Consider the following 10,501-nt stretch of genomic DNA (forward strand, 5'->3'; position numbering starts at 1 on the left):
ACCCTTCTTGATTGATGATCACACCAAACCTGGAAGGTAGCTGGGTCTTATTACCCCGATTTTGGAGGGAAAAAGAAAACTGAGGGCCAGAGTTGTCAGCCGCTGCGCAACTGGCCACCGGACCTTTAGTCCTCCTTCCCGGGTCTGATCCGCTTTCCATGACTCTGTGCCTGGAGACCAACATCCCATCTGATACCCAACTGAGAAAGCAGTTTCAACACTAATTATATTTAAAAATGCCAAAGCTCTTCTTTCTCTAGCTATAGCCCAATAAGTGAAGCAAGCGGGAGAAAAGTACAGAAAGATAAAAGTAACATGGGATTAATTTTCCTCACACCTCAGTTTCAAGATTCAACATTTCCCTCATAAATAATTTACAACAATAAAAATGAGCTAAGGCCATGTTTGTGTAGGACGGAGGTAAATTTAGGCCTAATGAGGGAGATCCGAGCGCCGCACAGGAGGGAATAGGTTGATGTATAGCACTGTATACGCACAATCGACAGCACACAGGGGCTCCATTACCAACTGGAAGTCGCGAGGCCCACCAGGAGGAGGGGGGGCCAATTTAAGGCAACTTCTACCATCCCAGCTGCGGCTGCAAGGGAGTCTGCAAGAGTCTCCACAGGGAGAGCCAAAAGTTGACCAGGATTTTAGATGACAAGACAGTGGGGGCTGAGATTTCTCAGAACTATAAAATTGAACCAACCTGAAATTAAGCCAGTTCTCAGGAAATGCCAGGTGAGGAATCAAGGTGATGATGGCGCCTGGGAGGCACGTCTGCTCGTGGGCCCACGGAGAGTGCAGTGGCAACAATGATCTTGAGCTGGTCCTCCTCATTTAACCTTGTAGGTTATCTGGCCCCAGTTGCCCTCCCAGTCTCTACCCTGGGTGCATGGCCAGGCTCCACTATATCATTTCCGAGGCTGGGGGCTGCTATTCCTATGTCTGCCCCGAGAGGATTTCTCCGCCAGGCAGGAGAGTATGTATGAATGTGCTGTGGGGGGGGGTGGGGGGTGGGTGGGTGTGTGTGTGTGTGTGTGTGTGTGTGTGTGTGTTGCATGTACACACTGGGGCAACAAAGATTCAGTTAGGGTGAGGTATGTTTCCAGGCCAGGAGGATTTTTCCCATGTCATGCTCGATGAATACTATGCAACAAGGCCGGGGAGGAGAAAAACCGCCTCCTGCTTCTGCCTGCAGTGCTGCAAACACTGGGGAAGGCCCCCGCGCCCAGCCCTGCAGCACCTTGGCAATGCTGTCATCCCAGGTTCACAGAGAAATGAACTTTAACTAAAAAGCCTCTCATACAGACAGCACACTGCTCCCTTGTAGCTGATCAAAGAATTACTACAACAGTGTGCTTAATCCCTAAAAGTCAGCAGTGCTGGGCTTAACTGATGCTGAATATTGTTTCAGAATCAAAGGCGTGCCTCCCGGCCCCAGTCTGGGAGAAAACTAAGCTACTGTATCACAGTTGAAAACTCAGGGGAACTTTGATATCATCTCTGTTTAATTTCCCCGGCCCTGTGAGCCTGGGGTTTATCTCGTTTTATCAACTCCTGTACTGAAATCAAAACCCAACTAACAGAGCTCAGACCTCTCTCCACTGAGGCCCTTCCAGCAGCAGGGTGGATCGGGGGGCAACAACTGCAGGGGGGCAGGGGGTGTGCCATCAAAGGAGGCGCAGCAGGAACCCGGACTCGGCCTCCCCACTGCGGTGAGGAAGGCCGGCTCAGAAGCAGCGCCAGGGCCGCCCACCAAGGCCTGAAGGCGTGACTCGCACACAACTTTTGAGAAGAGTAATTTCAAAGTATGGGGGGTGTAGGTTAAATTGGGCTACTGTAATTGAAATGACAAAACCAGTGGATTAATTAAGTCCCTACAGAAGGATGAACTTGCAATCCGTTTGTTTGAAATCCAAAGTCAAGGGCACAAAAGACATAAACTGTCTGCCCACATCCACCAACTTGTGGGGCTGGGGGAAGACAGTGGGTAAATATTTCACTTGCCGTGGAAACCTGACCAATAGCAGGGGGTGGAGACTGAGAACAGGCTGTCCCTGCCATGAGAGCTGCTGCTGTACCCATCGTGGGGCAGCTCTTTGCCTGTCTCCCAGCGGCAGCAGTGGTCTGCAAGAATCCATGCCCCCTTTGGCCCCATGATTACTGTCACCTTTTTACCCACAAATCTTTAGCAGGTATGGAGGGACACGGCCCTGTTCCCACTGGAGGGAGGCCATGGCCAGGCTTCACCAACACACACCACCACACAAACAAACACACAGACCGGGCTGCCTGTGTGCAGGTAAGGTGCAGACCTACCTCCTCGGGAGATGGCAGGCCATGGCCTGAGTCCATGTAGCACCCAAGGCCAGCCGGCTCCTGGAGCTACTCATGGAGGACAGTCCCCAGGCGGAGAGGCGTCCGCTATGGAACCTCAGAACGGCATCCTGGGGCCTCCTGCACTTGGTCTGGACCACTCTCCCCGTCAGAAGCCAAATGACTCTAACAAACTCGTTGAGTATGGTCAGGTGGCCACAGACCAGAGGCTGCTGGGAAGGCTGCTAAGATATTAGTAGACTAAAGCAAATATTTTTCTAAGCTCTCCTAGATCACAAAGAATTTTCCAGCTAGGGAACTAACAATGGCGAGCACTTCCTCTTCTCCAGTAAAGGCCTGTTACTTCTAATAAAAGAATCTGGTGTATAAACGCACCCATTCTATCTGACTAATGCAGAGATTTCTATTAACCATTTGTATACCAAGCAGATTTTCCACAAATCATGTGATACAGGCCTAGAGTTCATGTTGCTGCCGCGCATATGGTGCAAGGCTAGATCCCAGAGTTCATTCTCCAAAAATAAATCCAGGATCAAGTTTTATGGCCCTGCGGTAGCCAAAGTCCTGCCCCTTACAGGCCAGACTCTCCACAGCCAGTGAACCTAGTGCTGGGGAGCGGGGCAGGGGCGGGGGGCGATCTCCAGAACACTGTGCCCACTGTGCCCCCACCTGCCCCCAAACACTGCAAAAGAGGGTCAGCCCTGCCGCTTCCCATCAAGTCTCAGTGCCATATGTCCCTGGGAGAGAAGGAAGAAGGAGAACCCCACAGAAGGCAGGTGCTCTAAAAATGGACCCAAAAGGACCCAGAAGACGTGCTCTCTTGATGTTCAGTGATATAAGGTAAGTCACATCCTTACCCCGGTTTACAGAGTAAAAATGCCAATATGGTGCCTCAGCACCAAGCAAATGGGCCGCCGGGTGGGAAATCATCAGAACACCTGGCTCAGGTCAGCCAGGCATCTCATCCCCACCACCCTCCTCTCCAACTTTCACAGGGGTCTTGAGAGTTTCTTTTCATGTATATTTGGCATCTAATTTTTCTACCTGTATGCTGATGGCTTCCAAAATCCCTCGACTGCCCTGACTTTTCTCCCGAGACTCAGAGGTGTGCATCTAGTGTCCTGCTGGCGACTGCCAGCCTGTGTCCTGGCTGAACGTGTCCTCCCCCCCCTGAAGCATCTCCCACATTTCCAGTACCTTGCAGGACCTGGCACATAGCAATAAGCCCACAAATATTTACAGGGAGCCTTTGTGTAAGCAGCGAGGGAGACTTCGCAATGACGATGATGGACAATGCAACACTGGGGAGCAGGGACTCAAACAGGAGCAAGTGTGAGGTACCTGCAGAGTGTGTTAAAAGAGACTCTTGAACCCACTCCCAGAGACACAGATTCAGTAAGTGTAGGATGGGGCCCGAGAAGCTGCATTTCTAACAAGCTCCAGGTGACGGCCAAACAGCTGGTCCACAGTCTGAACTCAGAGTACAAGACAGCAGGTGTTCGTTAGATGTTTGATGAATGAATGAACAGAAACAAAAACCTGAGTGTAATTATCCATGGGGACTAGCCTCCGAATGAATCCTTCAGTCTCTCCCTCCCCAAACAGGTCAGCCCAGAGCACCCAGTTCCTCCCCTACGACACCCACCCCACCATTCAAAATCCAGGTCACATTCTCCCCAAACTTTCCCCGACCGCCTAGCCACACAGCTGCTGTCACGGAGAAGCCCTGCGTGTCACCAAGGACGTGGTCTTAGCACACGTATGCGCACATACAGAAACACACAGCCTTGCCTCTCAGAAGGTTAAAGCACCCTTGCCCCAGGAGAACAGTGGTTGTTCAAAGGTGTTATGTCCACCCAGTGCCTGGCCCACAGTGGGCGCTCAATAAATGGATTATGGGGGGGTAGATGGAAGGAAGGAAGGAGCAAGTTCCCATCATCCTTTCAAAACTGCCCCTCTTTCACTGGATTAGGAAAAGCACACAAAGCATCAAAGGCAACAGCAAGAACAGCCCTGTGGAACCCTTACAATGACAGCACCAGGCTGGGCATCCAGGAACCCAGGGCAAACACTACAATTCTAGGGACAGGCAGGCTGCAGAGGAGGGGTGGCAGGACCGCAGCACTCCAGCAGCTCCAGAAGTGATTATGACTTAGTCCAAGCAGTTGGGTGACAGCCTGGCAGAGGCCAGGGGGTCTCCAAGCTAGCTGCACAGAAGACCCCACTAAGGAGTTGGTAAAAACCACTGCTACCCATTCCAGTCCCCCAGGTTGTGATTTAACTGGTCTGGGCCTGGGCCGAGACCAGATAATGCATGGCCTAGGCCAAGTGCTACTGTGAGACAATGAAAAAGACATGGCCACCCCCTGTGGCACTCCTAGGCTGGGAAACATCCCAAAGAAAGGGGCTGCCCAAGAGGGGACACTTCCTTCTGCCTGGTGAGTCACGGAGATGGGAGGGAAGAGCAGGCGGTCGGTCAGGCTGGCCTCCTGGAAAGACAGAGGGTGCTGAGTAGGGAAGATACTGTAGGCAGGAGAGGCCAGGTCAGCAGCGGTGTGAATGAACGCAGACCACTGGGGGAACTGTGGCAAGCAGATGGGCTCTGAAACGAGCTTATGAAATACTTAAACAAACAAACAAATAAAACAGTTAAAAACCTGTCTGCATTTCTCTGCTATTTCTAAGGTCTAAGCAATGACACAGCTTCAGGAAGGAAGGAAGATTCGCAAGTCTTTCATTTGTATTTCCTCTCCTATAACTGAACGCTTCTCGAACCCATGCCACTTCCTGCAGAAAGCCATGGGCCTTGGCATTCGCTTGGTGGGGGACTGGGAAGTGAAGCAGAGGAACGGACAGGGAGAGGTTCTGGAGTCAGACGGACCAGAGCCTGAATCCCAGCTCTTGCACTGTGTACAGCGGTATGACTGGGCTCAAGTTTTCATCCCCCTAAAACTGGAATAATAATAATATTTCCTCTACAGGGTGCTATAGTGTAAAGAACTTGTAGAACTTCTATCAAAAGAAACAACTGACAGAACAAAATGGACCCATCTATGAAATAGAAGAAAATATTTCCAAATCACATATCCGCTCAGGGGTTAAAATCCAAATCTATAAAGAACTCCTACAACTTAACAACAATAACAAAAAACAAACACTTGATTTAAAAACAAATGGGCAAAGAACTTGAGTAGACACTTCTCCAAAGATGATATACAAATGGCTAATAAGCATATGAAAAGATGTGCGGTCACTAGGGAAATGCAAACCAAAATCACAATGAGCTGTCGTCTGTACCCGTTGGGATGGCCACTATCAAAAGTCAAAAAATTAGTGTTGGTGAGGATTGGAAAACTGGAACTCTGGTGCACTGTTTTTGGAAATGGAAAAGCAGCTACTGTGGAAAACAGTATAGGGATTTCTCAAAATATTAAAAATAGAATTACTATAGGGTCTGGCAATTCCACTTCTGGGTATGTACCCAAAAGAGTTGAAAACGGGGTCTTGAAAAGATATTTGTACCTCCGTGTTCACAATGGCATTATTCACAAGCGCCAAAAGGTGGAAGTAACCCAACTGTCCAGAGATACGGGTAAGCAAAATGGGTATATATATGCAGTGAATATTATTTGGCTTAAAAAGGAAATTCTGGCATATACTATAATGTGAGTGAACCCTGAAGACATTATGTGGAGTGAAATAAGCCAGTCATAGAAAGACAGATACTATATAATTCCACATATGTGAGGCTACAGAAAGTAGCATGGTGGCTGCCAGAGCGTGGGGGAGGGGAAATGGAAGCTGTTTAATGAGTATAGTGTTTTGCAAGATGGGAAAGTTCCAGAGATTAGCTGCATGACAATGTGAATGTCCTTAATGCCACTGATTTGTATACTTGAAAACGATTAGGGTGGTACATTTTATGTGCTGTACGTTTTGCAACTTAAAAATGGCATCTACAAGTGTGGTTTTCAAGTTTCAGTCAGTAGAAGTACAAGATCCTTATTAAACACAGAGACTCCGGGGCCCCTTCCCCCAGATATTCTGACTGAAGGTCTGGGTGGGAGGTCCTGGAATCTGCATTTTCATAAACATCTCAGGGCTATTTAGCACACTAAGAATTCGTGTATTTTGCTCTGGTTCTAAAGGGTCAAGGAAAATTCTTCTGAATATTTTGCTTTGCTGATCAGTATCTGTTTAAAACATACACTCACGCTATGCCTGTGTGTGTGTGTGTGTGTGTGTGTGTGTGTGTGTGTGTGTCTAGAAAGCTCTCCTGTTGATTCTAGCCACAGCCCAACAAGATGATCCTCTGATTCTCAGGGAAGTAGCAGCTACAAAGCTTGAGTATGTGACCCCACAGCTCCAGGCCCATGGGCCTCTCACATTTCAGCCTGCACAAGCTCCACATCTCACCAGAAGTGTGTCAGGTAAACCAAACACGCGCCCACAGGATGTCCCCAACAAGGGAGGTAATGTCAATTACAGCCTGCAGGGGCCCCGCCTCCCACGGAGCAGAGCGGATGAGTGCTAACCCAGGCGACCCCACCACAAACAGCGCGGACGATGCAGGGAAACCCCAATTCTCAAGGGCAGCGGCAAGCAGAAGGCCAAGGAGAGCCAGTGGGGCCAGTAAAACGCTGGCCAGGGAGGGGCTCAGAGAGAGCAACAACAGCTTGACAGAGGCAGCCCATTCAAGGACCCCAGGTCTCCCCTCCCACAACCCTACCAGCAAAGGAAACTCTGCTCATTCAACCGCAACCAACTAAATACAGTGTTCTCGGCCCACCACACCAGCCATGTAGTCATTTGTTATCTTCATCATCATAATAGCACCTTTGACATTTCCCATGCTTGGCTCCAACTCCATCATGACTTTCCTGTGTGGCAAAGGACGTCGCTCTTTCAATGTGAAGCAGGGAGCACTTCTGACCTGCTAAGGCAGAAGGGCCCATGACTTTTGGATTCAGACTCCCCCAGAAGCAGATGTGCCATGAAACTAATAGCAAGGAACCTCTGGTCACTCTCCACCCCTCACCCCTTCCAAGGTCCCGAGAGGGAGGACCCAGCAATGTGTTCACAGGGTTGAGTGGTTTTGTAAAGTGTACAAAAACAAGACATTCTTGTTTTCTTTTTCTTCTAACCCCTCCCCACTCCAAACTGTCTAACCCAGATAACCAAGGTCTGCCTCTGGCTTCCACCTAAATTTGGTAAGGACTCCCCCACACCCTCTGTGGAGCCACATGCACTCACATACAGCTCACGCAGCCTTATGGGCTAGGTTATATTCTTTTTTTTTTTTTTTTAAAGATTTTATTTATTTATTTGACAGAGAGAGATCACAGGTAGGTAGAGAGGCTGGCAGAGAGAGAGAGAGAGAGAGAGAGAGAGAGAGAGAAGCAGGCTCCCCGCCGAGCAGAGAGCCCAATGTGGGACTCGATCCCAGGACCCTGAGATCATGACCTGAGCCGAAGGCAGCGGCTTAACCCACTGAGCCACCCAGGCGCCCCGGGCTAGGTTATATTCTTAAACCACTTTTACACAGAAGGAAGTCGGGATGTCGAAAGGTTCCCCAAGGGGCGCCTAGGTGGCTCAGATGGGTAAGCATCTGCCTTCAGCTCAGATCATGATATCCAGGTCCTGGGATCGAGCCCTGTTTCAGGCTCCCAGCTCAGTGGGGGGTCTGCTTCTCCCTCTGCCTCCCCCCCTGCTTATGTTCTCTCTCTCTCTCTCTCAAATGAATAAATAAAATATTTTTTAAAAAGAAAGAAAGGAAGAAAGAAAGTTTCTGTGAAGTTCCATGGCCTGCCTGGGGTCACTGCGATTGCAGGAAGTAGAATGAGATTCAAATCCAAACCCCTAGATCCGAGCCTTATGTTCTTCTTACTGTATCATCCCCTCCTGGTTATCCTCAGGAGAGCTAAATAATAACCCAAAACAGAAACACACTCTAAAGAAAAAGTAAAAACGAAGCTACTCTTCGGATTAATGTTAACAAACACTTAATGATAAGCACTAACTTCTACTGACCACTTGCCCTATGGCAGACGCAGAGCTAAATGCTTCTCTTGCAATATTTCATTCACTGCTCACCATAATCCTATAAGATAGATATTAGCCTCACTCTACAGATGAGGAAACTGAGGCTCAGAAAATTTCATTCATTTACACAAGAACACACAGGATAAGTAGGAAAGCCAAAGATTCAGCTGAGGTCTAATTCTAAAGTCCTTGCATTTAACCATGGTGCACTGTTCCTGGAAGTTGGAAAGCCCGCCAGTGAGATGGAGGCAGGCAGGGAAATGTCCTCAGCATAAACCAGGAGTGTGGCCTAAAAGCTAGGAGGAAGGAACGAAAAATGTTGATCAGAAAAGATGATTCTGGGCTCAAATGAACCAATCAACTGCTTTACATGGGTCGTGATGCCCAGATCCCAGCAGAGGTCCCATCCGTCGGAGGCCCCATTTAAATAGTCTCTGCACAGTCCAATATCTCAAAGTGCCACAACAATTTCCAGTGAGCAAGAAAGGTGTCCCCTGTGTCCTGTAACTAAACTTGAGTACCCTGAGCTTCTTGGTTTGTCTGCGTTTCTGCAGAGCTTACCCCTAACTTTTCTAAGGCTTCTCTGGTACAGCTGATAAGACTTTTTGCATGCCCTCCCCACCATTAAAATGAGATGGGATCCAGCCGGCTGTCGAGAATGGTACAATGAGATTACACTGAGAAGGAACCACCAGAAACAAAAGCCCTTAAAGAGTCACTGGCCTGTTGTGGCTTTTGTGGCAGAAATCTGAGTGGGCGCTGGTTCTTGGGTGGGGGCAGGGAACAGAGAAGGGGCAACAGATATTTGCCTTTTGCCTTCCTGGGGCCTTCCTCTGTTCCCTGCTGAAGAGGCTGCTGGGAGGGGACAGAAGAGTCACATCTTTAGTAGTGAGAAGGCTGATAATTTTGGAAGAGTTGTCTGTTGGTAACAAAGAGGACAAAGATGCTCACGGGTCTGCCCTCTTCACCTGGGCCTGTCGCTGGGGATCTGCTGTCCCCTGGTGCTCAGCCATAGCTCTTATCCCAGCCCCAGCCCCTGGGCCTCACTTAGGCTGCAGTCCTTATGGGGTGCTCACCAACACACCCACCTCACTTCCAGGATGGGTGCTCTGGGTCTTGAGTGTCCACGCCGGGCACCTCACCTTTAGACAGGTGCCCTGGCATTTGGGTGTCCTCTCTACTGTGCCCAGGTCACAGATGAGGCCGCATCTCAGATGATGCTCAAGGCTCAGGTGCAAGCTGGTCTGCACCCACGTGATCACAGAGAGCTGGACCCCAGCCTGGGCCATTGAAACGACTGTCCCCAGTCTGGCAGGTGGCCGCTGCGGCCTGGGCACAGGTGGGCCGCCTCACCGCCTACCCGGGAGGGGGTGGCTCTCAGGGACGCTCACCTGTCCGGCCCGGGGTGGAGTCGGGGGGGTGCACTGCTGGCGTTCGGGTCCCTGAGCTCCCACCCGCCTGCTCACCGCAAGGCCAAGCCGGTGTTGGAGAAGCCGCGGCGCACGCGGGCTCTGGTAGAGGCCGCCGGGCCTGTCCCCGCGGCGGGCCGGGCACGGAGCCCGCAGGCCTCGGCGCGGCCCGGCTCCGCCCGCCCGCCCGCCCCTCGGCCCGGGGCCCGCGCCCGCCCGCCCGCCCGCCCGCCTGCCTGCGCCGCGGCAGCAGGGCCGGCTCGACCGAGCCTCCGCGGCGCCCGGCCCGCCCGGCCTCACTTAACTGTTCCCCGCTGGGGCGGCGGCGGCTGCGGCGGCGGCGGGTCCCGGCTCCGTCTCACGCAGAAGCAGCTTCTCATCGCCCGGGCGGCGCGGGAGGGGCCGGGCCCGGGGCCCAGGCGGCGGGGCCGGCGCCGCAGCTCGAGCGCGAGCCTCACCGGGGAGCGGCGGCGGCGGCGGCGGCGGCGGCGGCAGGGGCGGGGCGCGGCCTGGCCGCAGCGGCGGCGGCGGCGACAACGACGGCGGCGGCTCCCTCGGCGGGCCGTGCTCCGGGCCTCCCGGCTCTGGCGCTGGCTCCGGGGGAGGCGCCGGGCGCCCGAGGCTGGCTCCGGCGGGAGGAGGGAGCGGGAGCCCTCGCGTCCGGAGCCCGCGCCGCCGCCCCGGCCGGCACCCCGCCTCCCCTCCGCGGC

The 10,501-nt window shown here is 52.1% G+C and overlaps 1 protein-coding gene across 3 annotated transcripts in view; it reads right to left on the bottom strand.

Moving 5' to 3' along the window:
- Positions 1 to 10,274, bottom strand: part of MVB12B (multivesicular body subunit 12B) — a 186,156-nt gene extending 175,882 nt beyond the window's left edge. Inside the window, exon 1 of one of the 3 annotated variants that reach the window (XM_059142623.1) lies at positions 10,097 to 10,273. In XM_059142623.1, coding sequence (XP_058998606.1) covers positions 10,097 to 10,171 — 75 coding nt within the window. In that variant the 5' untranslated portion in view covers positions 10,172 to 10,273. Of the gene's footprint in view, positions 1 to 2,322; positions 2,511 to 10,096 lie in introns of those variants that run through there. The other 2 variants (XM_059142624.1, XM_059142625.1) reach the window with 2 other exon arrangements.
- Positions 10,275 to 10,501: the final 227 nt, after the last annotated feature.

This window comes from Mustela lutreola, chromosome 12 (assembly GCF_030435805.1).
Source record: "Mustela lutreola isolate mMusLut2 chromosome 12, mMusLut2.pri, whole genome shotgun sequence".
Classification (NCBI taxonomy): Eukaryota; Metazoa; Chordata; class Mammalia; order Carnivora; family Mustelidae; genus Mustela; species Mustela lutreola.